Source organism: Dama dama, chromosome 20, assembly GCF_033118175.1.
Source record: "Dama dama isolate Ldn47 chromosome 20, ASM3311817v1, whole genome shotgun sequence".
NCBI lineage: Eukaryota > Metazoa > Chordata > Mammalia > Artiodactyla > Cervidae > Dama > Dama dama.
The window spans coordinates 104,900,398-104,922,237 of record NC_083700.1 but is presented as its reverse complement, the minus strand read 5'-3'; the positions used below and the strand labels follow the sequence as shown (position 1 = coordinate 104,922,237).

Sequence of the window (21,840 nt, the reverse complement as noted above, 5' to 3'; positions counted from 1 at the left end):
CCTGGACACTCCCTCCCACTAAAGTGCCATGATAACCCTTCAGTATATAGATTCTACCGCTCCCAGATGGGAAGTCTTCCTTTAGAGCTGACCAGAATCCTTCCTGCTGCAAGCTGGCCAAGACCTCTATTCCATCCTTCTAGGGAGTGAGAATGGTGCTTCTCAGGCTCGAATGTACATGCCCGTTACCTGGAACCTTGTTAAAATGCAGGCTCCGGTTCATCAGGTCTGGGATGGGACCTGTTAATTCTCATTTCTAACAAGCTGCCTGCTTATAATGTTGATGCTGGTCCACAGGCCACCCTCTGAGTAACAAAGATGTAGAGAATCTGGTTACTGCCCCGCATATCACCCCCCCCCCTCCAATTTTCCTGCTGTTCCAGACCCTCTGTGGAGGAGGCCAGCAGGGGTCTCTTAAAATTCAGCCCTGTCTCTTCCTGCTCTCCTACGCACTCCACCAAACCCTGTACCCAGAAAAGAAACATAGTACCTGTGGCTACTGTGGTCAGTAGGTTTTCGTTTTTAATTTGAAATAAACCTTTAAGCAGTTTTCAGAGTCAGGAAAGCCCTGATATGAATGTGTAACAGTACTCTCCAAGGATAAAGTCACACAGCTGGAGATGCTGACCAGTCCTCAAGCTTTGGCTGCTGTCTGCCACGCAGGCTGGTCCTATGAACTCCTCCAGAAGGTTCCACTCTGCAGAGTCTGAGCTTGGATGCTGGTCAACATTCTCTCTGATGCGTCCACTGGTTGCGTCACAAACCAAGTGTGTGCCTCTTGGACCTCTGAGGGGCAGAGATGACCCCTCTGCCTCCCCGCCCTGCTCACACAGTGATGTCCGAGGGACAGAAGTGTCTGCCAGTAGCCTCGATGTGTGTGTGTGCGTGCGTGCATGCATGCACACATGTTTGCACGTATGTCAGTTACCTGTTTGGACATGGGGTCTGTGTGCATGTGTCTGTGTGTTCCTGTATGTATGGAGAGGGTGTGTACGCATTGCCCCCAGTGCTCAAGTTCAGTGAAGCTCTCATCACACAGAGCGGCACTGGACTCCTGCATGGACCGGGAGGCTGAACAGGGTCCCTAGGTGGGCCCCGTGGAGGTGACCGGTCCCACTGTCCCTTGCTGCTGCTGCTGGCCTTTGCGTCTCCGAGCGCCGGTGCCCGCCTCCTTGCTCTCCTTGCGGCCGGGGTTCCTGTTGGCGTTCTCCCGCCGGCCCTGGCCGCCCTTCCTCCTCTTCTGCCCTGGAACCCCAACAGCAGGAAGAGTCAACCAAGGGCGTCCTGACCCAGCAGGAGGCCCTGGGCAAGGCCAAGAGCGGGAGGAAGAATGTGGTGAGGAAGTGGGGCAGGGGGGCTGGGGAGGAGGCCCAGAGGCGGTCGGGGCGCCCTCCCGGCCTCCTCGGACCAGCGGGCCCTGCACAGGGCCCTGCAACATGGGTACTGAGGGGGGTCCCACATGAACCTTTCCACTCTCCACCTGAACGGAACCGGCTCCTCTTTCCTCACGTTTCCTCAGACCTTGGATCCCAATGGCCCGAGGCATCTCCCAACCAGTCACTGCAGCTCTGGGGACAGGCAGGACGGCTCCCCAGGCCTCCATCCCACACCACTGCCACATCATTGCCACGGGCGGGCTGTGTGACCTCGGCCAAATCACTGCCCCTCTCTGGGCCTTCGCACCCCACTTCCAAGCTCCCCTTCTAAGGGCCGGTCCGGTGCCAACATCCCCTGAATCAGAAGCAGTGGGGAGGGATAGGACCACACAATCTTCCCGCCACCCCACGCAGCCGCGGGCAGCCCTGTCTGCCTGGCACGGGTTTGCACAGCATGGGGTCCTGAGTTGAGGATGCCTCATCTGGCCCTGGCCCGAGCACTCTTCTGGGTCACAGGTAGGAAACAGAGGCGCTCAGACCTCCCGTAGCTGGCCGCTGACCCCCAGGCCGCAGCTCACCCTCCGGACAGGGCGTCCTCCGCACCGTGCACCTCCGCGTCTCCTTGGTGTCGGAGCATAAGGCGTGGTCTCCCCCGGGGGCGTGGAGCACCCTCCGCGTCCGCTCCTCCAAGCCCCTCCTGAAGCCACAGAGCTTCTTCTTCTTGGAGCAAGGCCCCCACAGAGACCACTCACTCATTTCACATTGTGCTGGTGGGAGGGGAGGGAAGCAAGGGGAGGAAGGGGTCACGGCTCCTCGCCTGGCCCATCGCCTGGCACCAGGGTGCGCCCCGGGGAGCCTCTCCCACCTGCTCTCGGTCTCAGCCCCAGGCCAGAGGCATCCTGATAGTCGAGAGCGTATAAAAGTCCCCAGAGAAACTCAGGGCGTGGTGGTCATGAGCTTTCTCTGCACCACGCTCTCCCTGGGGGCCGCTCCCACCCGGGCCGCCCCTTCTCCGGCCCAGACCCTGCCCCTTACCCGGGCTGCTGCACTCCATGGTGCCGTCAGCAGGCGCAGAGCCCTCGGGACAGGCGGGGTAGCAGCGGCCTTTGTGCAGGTACAGGCTCTCCTGACACTTGGTGCAGAAGTTGTGGCTGAAGCAGGCCTCGCAGTGCTCAATCTTGCATTCTGAGGGGGGGCCAGACCGGGGGTGGGGCTCTGTCCCAGCCCCAGACGGACCCCTCCCCTCATCCCCGTGCCCACCCACCCACACAGGGCAGGACAGTGGCCTGGAGCTGCCACTACCGCAGTGGAGTCTTGGGAGGGAGAGAAATGAAAGCAAGAGGTGGGGAGAGAGGAGGCCAAAACAGCCCCTCCTGAAGGCCGGCTGGGACTCTCCCCACCCCCCAGCTGCCCAACCCAGCCCCCCTGCAGGCCCGGAAGGGAAGGGGAGGCCCAAGAGAGCTGGGTTCGGAGGACAGGAGATTGGTGGGGGCGAGAGGAGGGTCCTAGCATCTCAGGGCACCCTAAGGACCACCTAATCAGAGCCAAACTGAGGGATACAATGACACCCTGAGAGTGGCTGTGTGGTCTCCTCTTCCCCTACTGCTGGGCATCCACAACACCCCAAAGCCTGGTTCTCCTCCTGCCCAGGGAAGCAAGAATCTGCCTGGAGGATGGGGAGCCATCCTGGGGCAAATTCCTCTGCCTCTGCAAGGCCGAGTTCCAGGAACCACCTTGGTCAGACTCCTGGGTCCCTCCCTGATGCCCTCCTGCCAGCTCTCCCTCCTGCGGGGAGGTGGGGGGTGAGGGTGGCTGGGCTAGGCTGGAAGCCGGAGGGGTCTTTCACAATCTCTCCCCTCCCGGACTGTGGGCGGAGCTGACTTCCTCCCAGTCCCGCCTCTGAAGCCTGGGCTGCCAGTTTCCCAGGAGCAGGCATAGCAAGGAATGCCCTACCCAGATCCCCGAGGACCGAGGACCGAGAGGGCAGTCCTGGGGTCCCACCTACATCCTCATAAGCTCCCCACCCCCACCCCACCCTCCTCTGTGCCTCCTGGCCTCTGAGTCCTGGGTTTGGTGGCAGGCAAAACACAAACAAAAATAAGAATAAGAGCTGCTCAATTTATTTTGTGCCAGACACTCAGGGCTGACATACGCCTCTCACAACAATCCTGGGGGTAAAAATGAACACCCACATTTTGAAGATGAGGTTTGGAGAGGCTGCAACTTGCCCAAGGTCACACAATGAACAAGCAGCAGAGTTGGGATTTAGAACCCAAGTCGGCTGAACTCCCCTCAGACATTTCCCTGGGACCTTGATGTTATCAGCTATGAAAAGGGTACCATCACTTAGGTCTGTCTCCCTCCCAAGGTGCTCATGTGGCTGAACCGATAGAAGGTCTGGAAAAGCATGCTAAACTCCAAGGCTCTGAACAAAATGAGAGGGTCACTGGCATTGTTTATGGGAGAGGGTTCACCACGTGGCCCCCAGCTGAGAGAGAGGTGTGACAGCACATGCTTCGGGGCACGTGAAACTGTAGCTGGTGTGAGAGAGCAGAGCAGAGTGAGATGGGGGGTGGGGAGGATGGGGAGAGAAGGCTGACCAGGGCTTGAATTTCCCTGCAGTCAGTGGAGTCAGCAGCGATTTTTTTAGGTTATATGTCTCAGAAGCATCTTTCTGGCTGCAGGGCAGAGGGAGGGTCAAAGGGAACGAGATGAGGGTTGGGGGACAGATGGAGGTTATTGCAGTGGTCCAGGAAAGAGGGGATGGGAACCTGGATAAGACAATGGCAGTGATGAAGGAAAGGAGCTGGAGGAGGCACAATGTGGTTATTGAATGGCTAAGGTGGGGGCATAGATGAGAGGTTGGCTCTTAGGTCTGTGCCTTGGGTGATGGGTTGGGACACTGAGAGTCACCTGTGGGAACACAAGTCAGTGCAGGTTTGGAGGGAGGAGATGCAGCTTCGTTACAGGCTGGAAATGTGGGTGGATGTCTGGGGAAATGTCTGGCCAGCAGTTGGATATTTGAATCAGGAACTCCCCTCCTCAACATCTCCTTCACTCCTCTTGCAGCCCATCAACAGTTCCAAGCACCTCCGCCCCATATCCAGAGTTTCCAGCACCCTTCCCCAGCCCTGCCCACACTCACTGATGCACTTGTTCATGTCAGGGTTGCGGGCATCAAAGTATCCAGGTGGGCAGGACGGCAAGCAGACGCCCACTTGGCGGATGTCGTTCCTCTCCAGCAGGATGAACAGCTTAGGCGAGCACTTGAGGCAGCCGTTGACCTCCGAGCAGAGCTCACAGCCTTTGGCACAGGCCTGGCTTCCCTCGGTGCTGACTGCAAGGATGGAGCAAGGGTGAGAGGCAGCTCTGGGAGAGGCCTCCGTCTTTCCCAGGCTCCCACAAGGATGGAAAGTGAGTAGACAGGAGTTTCAGCCTACAGAATGAATGTGCTTCTCTGAAAGTGCAGGCCAGGCTAGCAGCTCTCTGCAAGGCTCCTTTATAGACCTTCCCAGCATGTGCTTTCAAGGGAACTAGCACAGCAAGAGCTGCCATCCACCCTAAACGCCCCCTTAGCTCCAGGAGCAACACAGGCTCACCCCCCAGACTTGCTCCACCATCTTCAGAGAAGGTGCTGAAGCCTGAAATTTACACAGCCCTGAGAAAATTTTAAGGACAAGAGGGATAATGAGAAAAAGGCCACCTACCCTGAGACAGGAAGACAACTGGAATAACCTATGTCTAGAACAGTGGTCTCAACCAGACATGAGTCTGCTCCTCAGGGCAGCAGACTTTTTGGCAAAGTCTGGAGGCATTTTGGTGATCACACTGGGGAGGGGGTTGCTAGTGGCCTCTGGGAGACAGAGGCCAGGGATGCTGCTAAACATCCTACAATGTGTGGGGCAGCCCCCACAACAGCAATCTGGTCCAAGATGTCAAAGGTGCTGAGGTTGGAACCATCCTTTGAGCCAGTGAGGTCCCCAACCCCAGGGTTGAGTTTCAGACCTATGATCTCGTTTCCTCCTTCACTTGTTCAGCCAACACTCACCTGGCCCCACCCAGGTACCACAAGCAGTGCAAGTGCTAGGGACATGGAAGCAAAGACCCCTGGCTATCCTGAACTGATCTCTCCAAGGAACAGACAGACCTACAAACAGACACATGCTGGCAGCCACGAGGATCAAGAGAATCCAGAAAGAAGGAAGGAATCACAGAAGAGGGGCCATTTGGGTCAACTCTTCAAGAATGAATAAGGATTTGTCCATCGGGAAGTAGAGACTAGGGCCCTCTAGGGGCAAGACCACAGAGGTGTAAAGTGACCTGAAGGAAACAGGAAGATTGGGGGTACATGAGAGGTGGGGAGGGGAGTGGTGAAAGATAAGTAGTCTTATTTTTAAGCACCTTTTATGTCATGGCAATGGACTTGAATTCTATCTTGCAGCATTTTCCAAAGAATATTTCTTGGAACAGGATTCCCCTGAATGTTCATAGGAAGATGTGGAGAAAAGGCCATTGCATTAGATATATCTGAGAATATATCTAAGAACCACCGTGTCCAACAAGTCTAAACTGGATTTTTTCTACTCCAGGGCTTTTTGCAGCCTTTGTGGATCCCCTGGAGAAGGGAATGGCAACTCAATCCAGTATTCTTGCCTGGAGAATCCCATGGACAGAGGACACTGACTGGCTATGGTCCATGGGATCGCAAAGAGTCGAACACGACTGGGAGTGATTAATGTTTCATTTCATTTCATTATGCTTCTGTGATTTTAAGTGACTTTCTAAGAGGGAGACAGCATGAGCTGCACTTCCAAGACATTTTGGCCACAGAACCCTTGTTTCACAATGTTTTAGGGGGACCTTTCTCAGAACTGATGAAATAAAAAAGTCATCAGCAAGTTTTAAGCAGGAGCAAGATCCAGTCTGATTTACAGGTTGGGAAGCCTCCTCTGCAGCCTGGGGAGAGACCAGAGACTGGAGGACCATTTGGGAGGAAGCTGAGCAGATCATCCAGGTGAGAAAGATGAGAGAGTCCAAAACCAAGTTCTGTTCAGTGGAGATGGAGAGAAAATGATTTGAGAGATACTTAGGAAATACAATCAGTATGGCCATTGTGACCAATCAGAGGCTGGGGTACTTCCCAGGGTTCTGGCTTAGGGGATGGGTGGGACCAGTCATTAAAAGAGGAACCAGGCAGTGAGGAGTTGTACACAGGCTGGAGGCAGCCAGCCAGCGGAATCAGAGCAGAGATCACAGAAGATCGTGCAGCAATGGAGGACGCATGGCTTAGACTTCGCTGGTTGGACCTGAAGTCAAATGCCTAGCCTATGACCCTGGGCGAAACTCTGCATCCTGTGGGCCTCTCTTCCCACCACCTAAAAAGGGAGATGAAGATGCTTGCTCTGGAGGGCTGAGGGGGAGAGCTCCAGCTCTAGGAATGATCCCTGATTTCAGAACAAGAGAATGAGGATGAGAAAGGTGAGCAGAGGAGAAAAGCGGAATAGTAAACACAATAATGATAAACAACAACAACAAAATCTTAATCATAACCTCTGTAGCTTACTCCTAAAGGCTGAGCACTTATTCTGTTGCAGGCACTGCTCTCAGTGCTTTGCAAGTATTAGCTCATTTGATCCTTAAAACCCATGAAGTGGGTGATACTACTTTTTTTTCCTCCTCTTTTTCACAGATGAGGAAATAAGAAAGGCTGAATTACTTAAACAAGGCTTCACAGCCAGTATGAATTCCAGGCAGTGAGAAAAAGTTTATGAAAACCAGGGGTGACAGGGAAACTGAAGGTTTGACCAGACTGATTGTTCAAATAAAGAACTTATTTACATAGAGTCAGTGTTACCATTTAGCTAATCAACAAATTTAAAACTTAATATCGCTCTCGTTGGTTGGGTCATTGTAAGAGGAAAGGACTCCAAATGTGGTATCAGAGTTATGAGGGAGCCTGCTTGGGACTGGTTTTCTACTTTGGGCTGTTATTCAGCTATATTCCACATGAATAAGTCACTGTAGATTTTAGGTACCACTTCCACTCCAAAGATACTAAGTTGTCTATGACTCAAGGTTTTTATTCAATTTGTGGCTGAAATGAAGGCTCCCTCTAGGTTTTTGGCTTGCCCTGATGCTGGGAAAGGTGGAAGGCAGGAGGAGAAGGGGATGACAGAGAATGAGGTGGTTGGATGGCATCACTGACTCAATGGACATGAGTTTGAGCAAACTCCGGGAGATGGTGAAGGACAGGGAAGCCTGGCATGTTGCAGTCCATGGGGTCACAGAGTCAGACACAAATGAGAAACTGAACAAAAAGAACCAAAGTCATCCAGGTGCTCCATTTGTAGGTGTCTATGGTTATATTCCCATAACTCATATATTCCTTCCTTATTACTTTAGTGAAGGGCACATTTGCAAAGGGCCTTCTTAGAATCCTGCTGTCTGCCTCGCACACAACCAACAACAAATCTCTGTGTGCATTTCCCTGCAGAGGCCTCAATGACATGTAAGAGAAAGTACAGCCCATGGGCATCTGAAATTCATTCAGCATGGCTGGTGCATGGAGTGAGTGGAGAGGAAAGCAGGGGGCAGAGGAGGAAGGGCCTTGCACCTGTAAAAAAAAAGGAGTATAGATATTATTCTAAAGGCCACAAGTAGTCCCTAGGGGCTTTAAAACAGGAGACATGGCCAGGGTTCCATTTTAGAAAGATCCCTCTGTAGTGTGGAGAATGCATTGTACAGATGGCAAACCTGGAGGGAGGGGGACTTCCAGGTTCCAAGAGATGGAGCTGAACCAGGAGGATGGAAAGGTAGAAAGGTATAGACGCACATAAGATATTCAGGCGGTAGAATCAAGGAGACTAGGTGATGGACTGGACATGGGGGTGAGGGCTGGGGGAAAGCACAGGTCAAGGATGATGCCCAGATGTTGAGCTTGGGTAATGGGATAGCCACTGGCTCTTCAGCAAGAGAGGGCCCACAGGAGAAGGAGCAGATTCAAGTGGAGGAAATGATGAGTTGGGTTGAGTTTGTGGTTCTTGTGGGATGCCCTTGGGAAGGTATCTAGTAGGCAGCAGAACCTGTGGGTCTGGAACTCAAGAGAAACATTTTGGCTGGAGACTGACACATGGAGTCCTTAATATAAAACAGTCATCAAAGGCCAGGACATCAATGAGATGGCTAGGGACGTGGGAGCAGACAGTGAGAAAAGGCATTAGACATTGAAGAGAAGGACAGAAGAAGAAGAAGGGTTAGCTAAGAGGTCGAGGAGAAGCACCCAGACAGGTAGGGACACTCAGAGCATGCTGCATCATGGAAGTCGAGAGAAGAGGACACTCAAGGGAGGAGAGGGGAGCCCAACGCCAAGTGCTGCTGAGATGTCATGTAAGGACCCAGCCACAAACAGGCTGTTGGCATCCCTGGTTGAGGTGGAGAGGGGAGGGCAGTGGTTAAGGAGTAAAGGAAGGTGGAGAACCATCTCATTTAAGAGGCAGGCTGTGGAAAGGGGGAGAGAACTCAGGGATCCATGCTGGGAGCTGTCATTGGGGATTAAATCTGTGGGAGGGGAAAGCATCCCGGGGAAGAAGTGGTGCAGCTTGAGAAGAGGACCAAGAGCTGAGTCCTGGGCAATACTCGCATTAAACACACAAGCAGAGGAAGGGCCTGGAAAGAAGCTGAGAAGGAATTGTTGGGGAGATGGGAGGACCCTGGGGTGGGAGATGGAAATTGAGTGGAAGAGGGTGAGATCTGCAGGGCCCATGCTGGGAGGAGACCACAGCCAGGACCTCTGGGAAAACCTATGACACATGCAGGAAGAGATGATTGGGTGACCTCAAGAAGGGCATTTCTGGTGGAGTGGTGGGATTCAGGCCAAACCACAGGGGGCTGAACAGTTAGTGGAGGGGATGGAGGTGAGGGATAAAGTGAGGAGAAGGTCAGAGAACACAGAAAGAGACAGTAAGGAGAGACCCGCTGGGAGCGGGGACTGTGATCACAAGACAGAGGCAGGGAGTGATGGTGAAGACCCAAGGATACGAGAGGGTCAAGACACAGAACTCAGCCAGTAGGACCAGCCTTGAGGCTTGAGACTGGGGTCAGGGACAGGGGACTAGAAGCTGGGCTCCGTGAGGTCTGGGGGTTCAGGAAGGAGAGGGGTGCTGAGCAAGGAGGAGAGGGGCTCCAGGATGGGCAGGGGCAGTTCAGTGAGGAAAGGAACACTTATCCAGGGGGATGGGAATCAAAGAGAGTTCTCAGCTTAGTAAGGCAAAAAGATAAGCAGTGAGGGGATGGAGAGCCAGAGGGAAGGGGGCTGTGTGTGCTGGGAGAGGGGGTGTCCAAGGAGATGCTGGGTGTGGGCAGAGGTTACATAATGATTCAAAGGGAGAAACTGAGGCTTATTCATTCCACAGACGTTCACTGCACACCTAATGTGTGTCCAGAATTGCTAGGAGTTGGGGATATGGAGCAACAGCAACAGATGCCCACCTAGGGCTGGCTGCACATTTTGGGGAATGGAGGAGCACTGGAGGATGAACCCTTACCAAGCAGGCTAGGTGAAGAGGGTGTGCAGACCAGAGAAGCCTGGGCAAAAGCTCTGAGGCCCCAACCATCCTAGTGCATCCGTGAAATGGAAAATAGAGCTTTATTCTAACCGGCAATGGAAGGACCTCAGAAGGGCATGATTGGTTCACAATTTGAAACACTCCCTCTGGCTTCTCTGCCTATGATGGGAAGGCGTGTGCCTTGCAGGGACGGAGCCTGGTTGAGGATGGGTGGGCTCAGTGATGGGGAGGGTGCTCAAAGAGCTCAGGGGGCCTCCTTCCAACTTCTTCACAAAACTCACTCATTAAAGTTCTGCTCTTCTTACCCCCACCATACTCTCCACTCCTCACTGCCTCCCACCTCCTAAGCACTCCATGGAGCCCACTGCACTGAGCCAGGAAGTCAAGGCTGTCTCCTCCATTCCCTGCTGTTTCTTGCCTCCTTCATCCTTGTGCAAACTCCTTTCAAGCTGATTTTTCTGTAATCAGGCATTGCCCCAGGGTGACTCAGCCCTGCCCCTTGAAGAATGGCTTCTGGCCACAGAGCCTCTTCTCTAGGGACTTCACTTGTTTCAAGTCCCCGAATTTCTCATCTTAGATCTTTCCAAAACTCAAATTCATGGCGTCGTGCCCCTGCCTGTTGGTGGTCGGTGGTTTAATCGCTAAGTTGTATCCAGCTCTTTGCAAGCCCAAGGACTTGCAAGCCCTCCCAGGCTCCTCTGTCCATGGGATTCTCCGGGCAAGAATACTGGAGTGGGTTGCAATTTCCTTCTCCAGGGTATCTTCCTGACCCAGGGATCAAACCCAGGTCTCCTGAATTGCAGGCAGATTCTTTACCAACTAAGCTACGAGGGAAGCCCACAACCCATCAATAGCTCCCTATCTGCAGCAGAATTAAGACTCAGCTCTTCCACCTGGCCTAAAAACTTTCATGAGCTGATCCCACCCACTTTATCTCTTAACACTACCTCTAAGCAATAGGGAACTATTTTCGTTTCTCTGAACACATCACACTACTTCACATCTCTGTGTCTTTGCTCAAGTTGGTCCTTCTGTCTGGAACACCCTCTATCACTTCCTAAACCTAACACTTTCAAGCCTCAGAACTAAAGTCACCTCCTCCAAGAAGTCTCCCTTGATCTTGCCTCCTGGTAAAATCTGGATACAGAGTATTTCTCTGTGTTCCCTGCCCCCAGTACTTGAATCCATCAGAGTAGACACTGCCATGCTTCATTATTATCAGCTAATATGTCTTTTTCTCCCATTGGAAAGAGTTTTTGGAGAGTGCAGCCTGCCTTGTTTCTAAATGGGAGCCCAGTAAGGGGTGAGGCTCCACCAAAGGATAGGACTCTCCCAGAATGTAGGGCTGAGGATGTGGCGAGTGAGACAGAGGCTCAGGAAAGTGGCTATATGAGCAGAGCTCACTGGGTGTTTGATAAAGTATGGGGCGTGGGACAGGATAGAAATGAGTGGTTGGGGGTTGGGTGAGGATCAACGGCAGGGGAGGGAAAAGCTCCACGACACAGAGGGTTGACCGTGGTTTAGGGTGGTATCTAGTCTTGGAGGAATTAGTTTCCAGGAGAGACCCCTGAGTTAAGTGGGTGGAGGTGAAGTGAAGTCTGGGATGACAGGACCCAGGGCCTCACTGAGCAGGCAGAGGCCACATGCTCTCCATTCCTGGTGCCCTGGTGCCCGGGCACATCCCCCTGGGAAGACTGGCATTCTTCAACTCAACTGTTGAAGAATGAGCTAAGTTTCCCTGCACTTTTTTCTCACCTGGGTCCACATAGCCTTTAACTGGTCTGTTGGTCTCCCACCTCAAGCTCCCTCCCCTCACGCCCCACTACAGCTGGATCAAGCGCTACTCCTCTGATTCAAACCTCTCAGGGGGTGTCCTCATTACCGGCAGCTCAAGTCAGGGTCAAGGGCCAACTCCCAGCCTGGCAGGTACCAAGAGCTCCACCCTCTGACCTCTGCCCATTTCTGCAGCATGGCCCGCAGCACTCCCTCAGCTCCCGGGCAGCTTTCATTGCTCTACCCCCATGGGTGTTCGGCTTTTTGTTTTAAGAGCACAACCCTTCTTTTCTGTAGACAAGAGCCTCCATGTATAAAGCAAACCAAGCAGAGCAGTTCTAGTGAAAACCCCAGGGCTCCCGAGAACTGCACCCAGAAACCACTTCTCCAGCTCTCCCCACAGCTGCACCCCATTTCCTGCACAGTCCCAGCTCCTCACCTTTGGATGCTGCCTGGGTTCCCCCTCACTCCCCCCAGCCCCACTCCCTGGCCTGCAGATCACCTGTGCTGTGCTTAGTCGCCCAGGCGTGTCTGACTCTTTGTGACCCCGTGGGCTGTAGCCCACTGGGCTCCTCTGTCCATGACGATTCTCCAGGCAAGAATACTGGAGTGGGTTGGCATGCCCTGCTTCAGGGGATCTTCCCAACCCAGGGATCAAATCCAGGTCTCCCACATTTCAGGCAGATTCCTTACTATCTCATCGTTAAAATTACATCTCAAGAGTCACTCTTGGGGCTCTCACGAGCACACTAGGTTGAAACTGTCTGCTCCCCATCACCTGTGGGTGCTTCAAAATCCATCTCTGCACCCAGGACCAGGCTCTGTGGGTTCGAAACGGACTCATGAGGAAGGGCCCAAGACATATATACGCGACTCCATACAAAATGCATAACTAATGAGAACCTACTTTATACCACAGGAAACTCTATCCAGTGCTCTGCGGTGACCCAGATGGGAAGGAAGTCTAAAAAGGAGGGGATATGTGTATTCACATAACCGATTCACTTTGCTGTGTCACAGAGACTAGCATTGTAAAGCAACTATACTCCAATAGAAATTAATGAAGAGAGGAGTGAACGAGGCTTCAGCCATGGAAGAGAGACTCTACAGACCCTCTTCTGGGGGAGGAGGTGAAGGCTTCAGATGCAGGACGGGGCAGTGAGAAGGAGCCAAAAAAGGGGAGTCCAGAGAAAGACAAATATCATATGATATCATTTATATGTGGAAGGTAAAAACATGGTACAAATGAACTTATTTACAAAACAGAAATAGAGTCACAGATGTAGAAAACAAGCATATGGTTACCAAGAGGGACAGTGGAGAGGGATAAATTGGGAGATTGGGACTGACATATACACATGACTACATATAGCACAGATGACGAACGATGACCTGCTCTATTACACAGGGGACTCCACTCGGCGCCCTGTGGTGACCTGTATGGGAAGAGAGTCTGGAAGAGAGTGGATCTATGTATACATGTGGTTGGTGCCCTTTGCCGTGCAGCGGAAGCTTACAGCATTGTAGATCAACTATGCTCCAATAAAAGTTAGAGAAATGGAAGAAGAGTCAGGATTCAGTGAAGGAATGCAGGCTTCATGGGGAGGTGGGGGCAGGACTGAGTAAAAAGGCCCAGGAATCAGATGCGAGAGGGTCTCAGTAGGAGGGGCACTCAGCGTGAGGCATGGTGAGAGCAAGTGCGATCCCCATGAAGGGCAGGAAGTCCAGGGGGAAAGGGGGTCAGGAGAGGACGAGGGGCAGTGAGGGTGAGTGGACAGAGGGCTCGGGGAAGGGGAGGGGTCCTCGTGAGTGGGAAGGGGTGGGGAATGCTCTGCCAGGGCTCAGGACTCACAGCTGCATGTCTTACCTCCTGCAGGGACACCATCACTCACAGCCGAGACCATATGCTTCTGGACTCAAAACTGGTGTGTGGTTCTAGATCAGAGCTCTATCAGGTGACTTCTGGTGGTCCCACCAGCAGGCAGTCACACAGTGACAGGGTCGACAGACCTGAGGCTTGTATATACAGCAAGCCTACCCCTGCCCCCGAGGCTGCCCACTACCTTTGCATGTGGTGGGGACCAGAGCAGCCACACATGCTGTCTCCATCCTTGCATCCCTCCCCTAACTCCCCTGGAAACTCTGGGGCAAAATGGCCCACACGTTGTTTATACAACAATGACATGCATCTAAAAAGAATGGATGTATGTACATGTATAACTGATTCATTTTGCTGTACCCCTGAAACTAACCCAACATTGTAAGTCAACTATATTCCAATAAAAATTGTTTTAAATGACATGCATCCCAGCCATACAGAGCTTCATATTTCACAAATGTTTCACAGTATGTCTATTATCTCATGTAACCCTCACTGTATTCCTATACAATCATACTTGCAGTTTTATGGTTACAATTTCACGAGTATTGCCTAGCAACATCTAGGTTCCCAAGAGCGTTAACAAGAGGGACAGTGGGGAGAGGGATAAATTGGGAGATTGGGATTAACATATACACACTACTGTATATAGCATAGATAACAAATTATGACCTACTCTATAGCACAGGGAACTCTACTGAATGCTCTGTGGTGACCTGTATGGGAACAGAAACTGGAAAAGAGTGGATCTATGTATACATGTGGTTGGTGCACTTTGCTGTGCAGTGGAAGCTTACAGCATTGTAGATCAACTATACTCCAATAAAAATTAATTTAAAGAGAGGAAGAGAAGAGTCACCTCTCTCTGAGCCTCTGTCCATTTTGGACCCTCGTTGCACCCTGAGTCTTACCCACCTCTCCCCCTGTCCTTGCATCTCACCATTAAGGATGTCTGTCACTCATACTGCTTGGTAATAGACACTGGGCTACGTGCTACCAAGGCTGTGGGATGTGGCTGTATCAAAAGTGGAAACATCAAAATGACTGCATTTGATTGGCTGTTGCTAGGACCGGCCCATTCTGATGGCCAGGCCAGTACTTTTTTTTTTTTTTCCTAAGTACAAAAGATGAACCCAGGTCTCCTGACCCTCTGGTGTAGGTGAGTGTGTGGCTCAGCAGCGGAAGTGTGACCATTAATGCACATCACATGATGGTGAGTGGCCTTTCTCGTTTTCTCTCTCCTCTCGGAAATAGAGGAGACTGATTATAAATCGCTAAACCGCATCTGGCCAGTGGAGACCAAAATACTGGCCACAACAGACGAGAAGGGAGGAAAATCAAGGCCTCGCTGCTGATTAAACCTAACCGTCTCTAATTGTTTGTTAAGCCGGGGATTTTCAGCTTCACCAGTTCCCTGAGCGTCTCTCTCTGGGTTGGAGTCTGGCCTCGGCCACTCCCGTGGAGACCCGACAGAACTCCATTGCTTTTCAGCCCTTCCTGGTGGGCCTTGGGCTGAAGGCCTAAGAAGTGAAGCAAGAGGTGGTGGGGCTAGACGTGAGAGGAGCTGCCCATCTGGGGGCACGACATCTCTTCTGGGGGATGCTGAGAGACAGGCAGACTTGGGTCGGGCCTCCACCACACACCCAGGGGCCACTCCCATGACATGATGGCATGTCCCGAACCTCCATCGCTGAAGGTGCTGAGGGAAGGATGGGGGACCTGCTCTCAGGACGGCCTAGGGCAGGATCCTGGGAGAGACAGGGAGAATGGTGAGGACAGGTAAATACTCCATCAGGCTCTGTTGTCAAGAAGACTGGGCTCACAGGAACCAGCAGACCTAGGTTCCAACACTGACTGTGTGTCTTTTAGACTGCCGTCTCTTCCCTGTTCGTAGCTTCAGTTTTCCTATTTGCACAATGATGGGATTTTATTTAGGCCGTGAGAACCCTCTTCTTCCAATGACACCTTATGTGGAATCTTCCTGAGAGCAAGGAAGAGTGCCGCCGCTCTGGTTTGAAGGGAGGCGGGGCCGGCCTTGTGCCCACTGCCTCCTATCGCCCCTCAGCGCAGCTTCCCGAATCCCACTGGGCGGGGTTAAAAGCCACAGTGCTGGACAGTCCCACGGATACTCGGCTCCACCATCCCTGCCCCACGACCTGGGCAGTCTGTTGCCCACTGCCTGTCTGTGTGGGTTTCCTGGCCCCCAAGAGGCTGAGGGCTGTATTTCAGACCTCTAAATGAAAGGAACCCTGAACTCCTGTCTGTGAAAGAGGGACACTGAGGACCCCAGGGGCACCGGGCTGGGAAGCATCTCCATGGATACCACACAAAGCTGGTGTGATATCAAAGGGCATAATCCACAAACTGGATCCTCACAGGAGAGGGGTTAATCTAGAAAACAGCGTCTACAAAGGGGAAAACAGACAAAGTGAGTTATCTACAGGATGGGTAATCTCAATAAATTAATCCACAAACTGGATAATCTACTGAGTGATGTACAAAGCTGTAATAGACAAAGCAGAAATCTGCAATGGTCATCACAGAATGCAACGGCCGAAGGTTGCAGTCCCCAGACAGTGCCCTCCCCACCACCACTCCCAAGGGCCACGGTGGTCCAGCCCCATCCGTTACTTACTCCGCCTCTGCCTCTTCCCCTTGATCCCCCGGCTGCCGGTGGCCAAATGCATCCAGCTCAGAACCAGGGCCACCACACACAGTCCAAGCCGCATAGTCACTCGCCGGCTCCAGGCCCCTGGTAGGAGGGGTGGTCTCTGCGGGGGTGGACGGCGCAGGGCTCTTGCTAACGCCTCCGGGGCTGGGTCAGCAGCAGGATGTCCAGGCCTGGGCTGTATCCCAAATCTGCCCTGTATTCCAAATCCACCATAATCTCAGCTGGGGACAGAGAGGGTGTGGGGAGCCTACTTCTCCATCAGCCAATAAAGAGATCCAGAGAGCTTTCCTCAAAGGCACCTCGGGGTGTCACATGGGGAGAACTCTTTGTCACTTCAGCCAGGACACCTCCAAAAACCAACCTGTTGGGGAGGAGAGAGAAGGGTTAATTCTGGGGTACCAGTGGGCCCCCCCAACCTAGGCTTCTTGCCCTCCCATCTGGTGCACTACCAGGAGACAACTCAGAGTGTTTGAACATTACAAGTCACCCACCTGGCACCCCTGTAGAAGAGACTGACTCCTTTTCCTATCTGGCAAAAGTCCCTGATGTGGGATGGGAGTTGGCTACCCAAGTAGTTGGAATATGGTGGACACTCAAATCAAAGTTGTGGATCACTGGAAACTGGCTGCCTGGCTTTCACCCTGCCCAAAGTGAGCCAGCTCTATCTGGAAGTCCTTCATTAGGTCTAGCCTACAGACTTCATGCTGCAGTAACATCATGACTCTTAAAGAGCAGCTCTCTCTGTCCTTCGGCAAGTGACCCCTGTGCCTTTCACCTGTCTGGAGCTAGAGCAGTGGCCCCCGACAAGCTGGCAGACCCAGCGTGGCCCTCTGGGCTTGGCGGGAGAAAAGGAAGTAAGGCTTCCCCCAGCCACAGAAACTCTGACACAGCAGGCCCGGCGGGCCTGGCCTTTGTGAGAGGATAAAAGAGGCAGCGATGCCCGCCCTGGCCAGAGACACAGAGAATGGGGATAATCCCCCAGCCCAGCGAGAGCCAGGTCTCTGGACCCACTGGCCCGGGTGATGGGGGCAGGGGAAACCGATCCCTCCCCAGTGAAATGTGTCTGGGAAGTTGGAGCCCAACCTGGGAGTCAGGAGATGAAAGCCCGCTTCCCACTCACAGCTTGCTTCACACTTTCACAATGAGGCCTGCACACGCACCCACACTCATACAGGGATGGGAGGAGACAGCAAGTCTTCAGGAAGCTTTGGAGACGCCAGGGCAGTGTCGCTCTCCCACTGGCTGATTAAGATGCCTTTGAAAGAATCCCTTAGCCTCTCCGTTTCCCCATCTATTAAATGGGGATAAATATGCCTACTTCACAGGTTTGGTCTGAGAGTTGTCTGCCTTTCGGCCTAACTAATGAGAAAGTTGAAACGCTTGAGTGAAAGTGCCCCTCCCAACCGTGTCCCGGTCTTTCCCCCTTCGCCTCCAGGGAGGCCCCAGGGGAGCCCACCTGCATGGGAGATAAATCATTATCCCACGAGGGAGTTTAGCAACCCCTCCTCGGTCTCTCCCACTGGCTTTGAAGGCCAGACACACTCAAGTGGTTAAGCTGCCTGTGAGAAGTGTTTACACGAGACTGATGGATCCCACCTGGAGCCGTGGCCGGAGCCTGTGGAGATGCCCCCAGCCACCCCCCAGTGCCCCGTCAGCTGCCAGCCCCCACCTGCCCCTCCAGTACTCCTTGCGTGACCTGCCAGAACCTTCTCATCTGCCCCAGCCCCCACCACACTCTTTCACCACCCACAGATTACAGACGTCCGGCCGAGTGTATCAAACTGGGGTCTTCAGCCCCCAGTCCCAGAGTCTGGCCGTCGACCATGATGGTTAAGGGTGTAAACTTCAGAGTCAGGCTGCCTGGCTTTGAATGTTGCCTCTGCTACTTATTAGCTGTTACTTTAGCCTAGTTGCTTAGCTGGTTTGAGCCTCAGTTTCCTTATCTACAGGAGAGTGGTGGTTGTTTTTTATAGCTTAAATGAGTTAATATATGAAACTGCTTAGAAAGGTGCTTGGCACACTAGGACTCAATAAATGTTGCAATTTCTTCGACCAAGACTATATTTTGTGTCTACATTCCAGTGGTCATCTAAAAAGCAATAAGACAGTTTTCATACCATCTGGATACCAATCGTAACACTGAGCACTATGATGCAATTTCCATATTTGCATTTATCTTTATGGTTGATTGCCTTGGCCCGAGGGATTGCTCAGAGTGATCCAGTTAACCCCTAATGCTGGACTTTCTCACACTAAGGTCTGAGGACCCCTGGCAGATACATTCTCAGGGTGCCCTGAGTCTTTCCACCTGACAAACATTGAAGGAGAAGACCACATTGGACAAAGCTGGTGTTAAACCCTGGGTCTGTGAGGCTTTGGTCTCACTGTATGCCTGGGGTCCTGGGGCAGAACAGATCTATGCGTCTCTGCACTCCATGTGCCTGCAGGGCAAGGCGCCTAGCACTTCCGAGTAAGTTCAATTGAGTTCAGTTCAGTCGCTCAGTTGTGTCCGACTCTTTGCGACCCCATGGACTGCAGCATGCCAAGCTTCAGGGCTCAGCAAAGGCTAGCACCCTTCCTCCCCTACCCTCTACTTCCCTCTGAATTCCCCCTCAGTCCTCCCCGGTCTTAGCTTTCAGTCTGCCCCCTGCCAGGGAGGCTCTTCAGACCCACTCCCACCTGTATCCCCACCTATCTCAGTGGGGAAGTGGGGAGGAGGCTCCCGATCTGAATTCCACTGGAAAAGTGGCTCTGGCCTTCCTCAACCATCACGGGATGGGATGAGTTTCAATACACAATCAACTCTCCAAAGGGGTTGTGTTCACTCTGTCAGGGATACAAGCAACAGATGGGAGGGACGCAGAGTGTGGAGGGGGTGAACTGGAAGACAAATGCCCCATCTAAAGGGAGCATCTGCTATTCCATTCCAGCTGATGGTTGATGGGCGCAAAGACTGGCTCCACATTACTAGATCTTCTGTTTGTTTTTTTTTAAGTTGAAAACTCTGGATTGCATATATCTGATTTTAAAAGCAGGACAGGTCTCAGACTAGAAACATTGCAGTAGCAAGCCTCAGAAGATCCCAGGTCTCTGACTCCACGTCCCTCCAGATAAGAGGTTCCCACCCTCTTCATCCCCACCCACACACGTGCAGTGATACACACATAGACACCTGCAGCGGGGTCACAGCTGAGAGAGGGGATAGGAGCTAATGACTTTCTTTTAAGCAGCCGGCCTCATTTGTATTGGTTCCTCTGGCTGATTTCCTTTGCCCCCTGGGCTACAAGGCACAGGCAGGTTCTTTTGGGAGGCCCATCACTCTACACCGGCAGAGCCAGCAATGGGAACTGCTGGCAGTGATCACGGTCTCAGGCATCCGTGGGGGTGAGGAAGGGCACTTTGTCTCTGCCAGGGTTGGGGTGAGGGATCCACATTCATGGCATGCTTGCACCACCTGCCACGCGGGAGGTTCTCATTGACTCCTCACCACCACGCTAGGAGGAAAGTACAGTTAGTCCCACTTTATGGAGACAGAAAGGTTAGGGTCTCGGGGTTATAAACACAGTCAGTGAGCCGCTCAAGGTTTGCTGCTCGGGCGGGGACTCTGGAGGGCAGAGCAAGAGGCAGGGAGCTGAGAGGTGTAGGGCATGACCCAGCTTGAGGAAGGAGTGGGAGGCAGGGGCAGAGCTGGGGCCAAGGAGAGAGGCCCGCCTACTAGGTGGTCCAGGAGGGGAGGACACACGGGGGAGGGGGACACAGCCGAGGGGTGGGGCGCAGGGCGGAGACTCAACGCCCCCAGAAGTTTGCAATAACTTTCACCTTCTTCCCTGCAACACTATTTGGATAAATTGGTACTCGGTCCGGGGCCGGATACAGACCCAAAAATGTAAACCATTCCGATAATTTCTCATTAGCTTTCCCCGGGATCAGCTATGGTGGAGAGGACCAGCCAACGGGGGCAGAATTGCTGGGCTGGGGGCGGGACCAAGTACGTGCCCGCCCGACCTGTCCGCCAGAGCCTGGCCAGGTGTGGGGGTCGAGCCAACCCCCGCCCCCCAACACCAAGAGGCAGCGGGGAAGTGTTCCTTCACGTCCCTGCAACACGACTCCAAGCGCTCAAAGTCTTCCTCCCTATCATCTAGAGAGGTCCAGCAGGTGCAGGGGGGAGAGGGGGAGGTGGACCTGAAGTCCCCCGCCTGACCCCTCCCGCCCCAAATCCAAGAGGACTCTCCAATTCTGAGAGGCGGGCTTCACTAGAAAACCCTTGCCCCAAGTGCGCGACCTAGCCCTCCTGGGAGCCCTGGGTTAACACACAGCGGCCACCTCTCCCCAACCAAGCAAGACGGTCCCTCGGCGCCCGAACCCTCGGGACAGTGAACCGCGCCGCCTCGCAGCGCCCCGAGGGGCGCAGCACACACCGTCTGCCACGTCGGACCCGGGCCCGGGCTGCGGCACTGGGGGTTATGGGGATGGTAACAGGGAGCCGTGGGATTCGGGGGAGTCCAAGGCGAAGACACTAGGAATCAAGAGCTTCTGCTTCGGGGGTTTGCGGTTGGGGGCGGTGGAGAATAAATAGGTCTGGTGAATTTGGGGAGTTCGGAACTCCGAGTGAGGACGATCGCAGGGGGTTGCGGGGTTGAGGGCAAACCGGTGGCGGCATCGCTAGGAGGCTGCCTAAGAGCTTGAGGGATGCTAAGGGTGGGGGCGGCAGGACTTGCAGAAGGGGCCCCAAAAGGTGCCCTCTTCCGCTCTCGCTGATTCGAGAGTAGTCAGAAGTCCCCTGCCTCTCACGGTCTCCCCCTATCCCGGCACTCATCTCGGCCAAGCCCCGAAGAGAGGGCCCAAAGCGCCCCAGGTCCCAGGGGAAGGGGGCGCTAAGGAGGAGGACAGGGCAGCTCCCGGGGGGACTCACCTCCGCGCTGCCAGCCGCGGCGGGGGCAGGCCCGGGAGGGGTGAGGGCGCGGCCGGCTCACCCGCCCGCCGCGGAACTGTCCTGGGCGCCCAGCGCGCCCGCGCTCCGCCCGCCGGTTTCCAAGTTGCTCAATCTGCGGGCGGCTCACGCCCTCCGGGGCCAGCGCCCCACCCGGCGCATCGGTCCTCTGGGGCAGCCCGGTTCGGCCCTCCTCTCCACAGTCCCCACTCGGGCGATCCGCGCCGGGCTCTCCGCCCGCGCTGGGGCTCTCCGTTGCGCTTCGGCTCCGCCGGAGCTCCCAGCCGGGAGAGGGGCTAGTCCTCCGCGCGCACGAGGGAGGGAATCCCCCCCCTTTTCAGTCCCACCCCCGAGCCGGCCCCCCTTCCCGGGATCCGCAGCAAAAAACGGACTGGAGCGCCAGGCCTGGGAGTTCGTCGCCCCCCTCCCGCACGCCCTTGCCTCCGCTGGGGCGCTGCGCTCGGAGCGCAGGGCTGGCAACTGCACCCTTGGTCTGGACTCTGGGGCAGAGCCTCTGTCCTCCCTCCTCTCCTTCCCCAACCCTGCATCCCCGGCGATTCCAAGCTGCCAGAGCACCGGCACAGCTGCAGGCATCCTGGGGTCACAACAGGCCCGTGAGCCTAGCAAGATCTCAGTTTCCCCATCAG

General features: G+C 54.0%; 1 protein-coding gene across 1 annotated transcript; it reads right to left on the bottom strand.

Annotated features, from left to right (window-relative positions):
* Window positions 1–430: 430 nt before the first annotated feature.
* On the bottom strand, window positions 431–21,241 carry RSPO1 (R-spondin 1). Its single transcript, XM_061120091.1, has 6 exons — window positions 21,176–21,241; window positions 16,228–16,624; window positions 4,522–4,713; window positions 2,412–2,561; window positions 1,955–2,143; window positions 431–1,245 (listed from the first exon to the last, which is right to left on the bottom strand). Exons 2-6 carry the CDS (start codon window positions 16,319–16,321, stop codon window positions 1,085–1,087), a joined length of 786 nt encoding a protein of 261 aa, XP_060976074.1. The 5' UTR covers window positions 16,322–16,624; window positions 21,176–21,241; the 3' UTR covers window positions 431–1,084.
* Between the last annotated feature and the right edge of the window lie 599 nt (window positions 21,242–21,840).

Excerpts from the sequence above, each read along its gene's own strand:
- RSPO1 (XM_061120091.1), bottom strand. The coding sequence starts at position 16,321 with ATGCGGCTTGGACTGTGTGTGGTGGCCCTGGTTCTGAGCTGGATGCAT. Across the intron at positions 4,714-16,227 it reads GGGGAAGAGGCAGAGGCGGA|TCAGCACCGAGGGAAGCCAG; the intron begins GTAAGTAACGGA and ends CCATCCTTGCAG. Across the intron at positions 2,562-4,521 it reads TGACATGAACAAGTGCATCA|AATGCAAGATTGAGCACTGC; the intron begins GTGAGTGTGGGC and ends GCCCCCCCTCAG.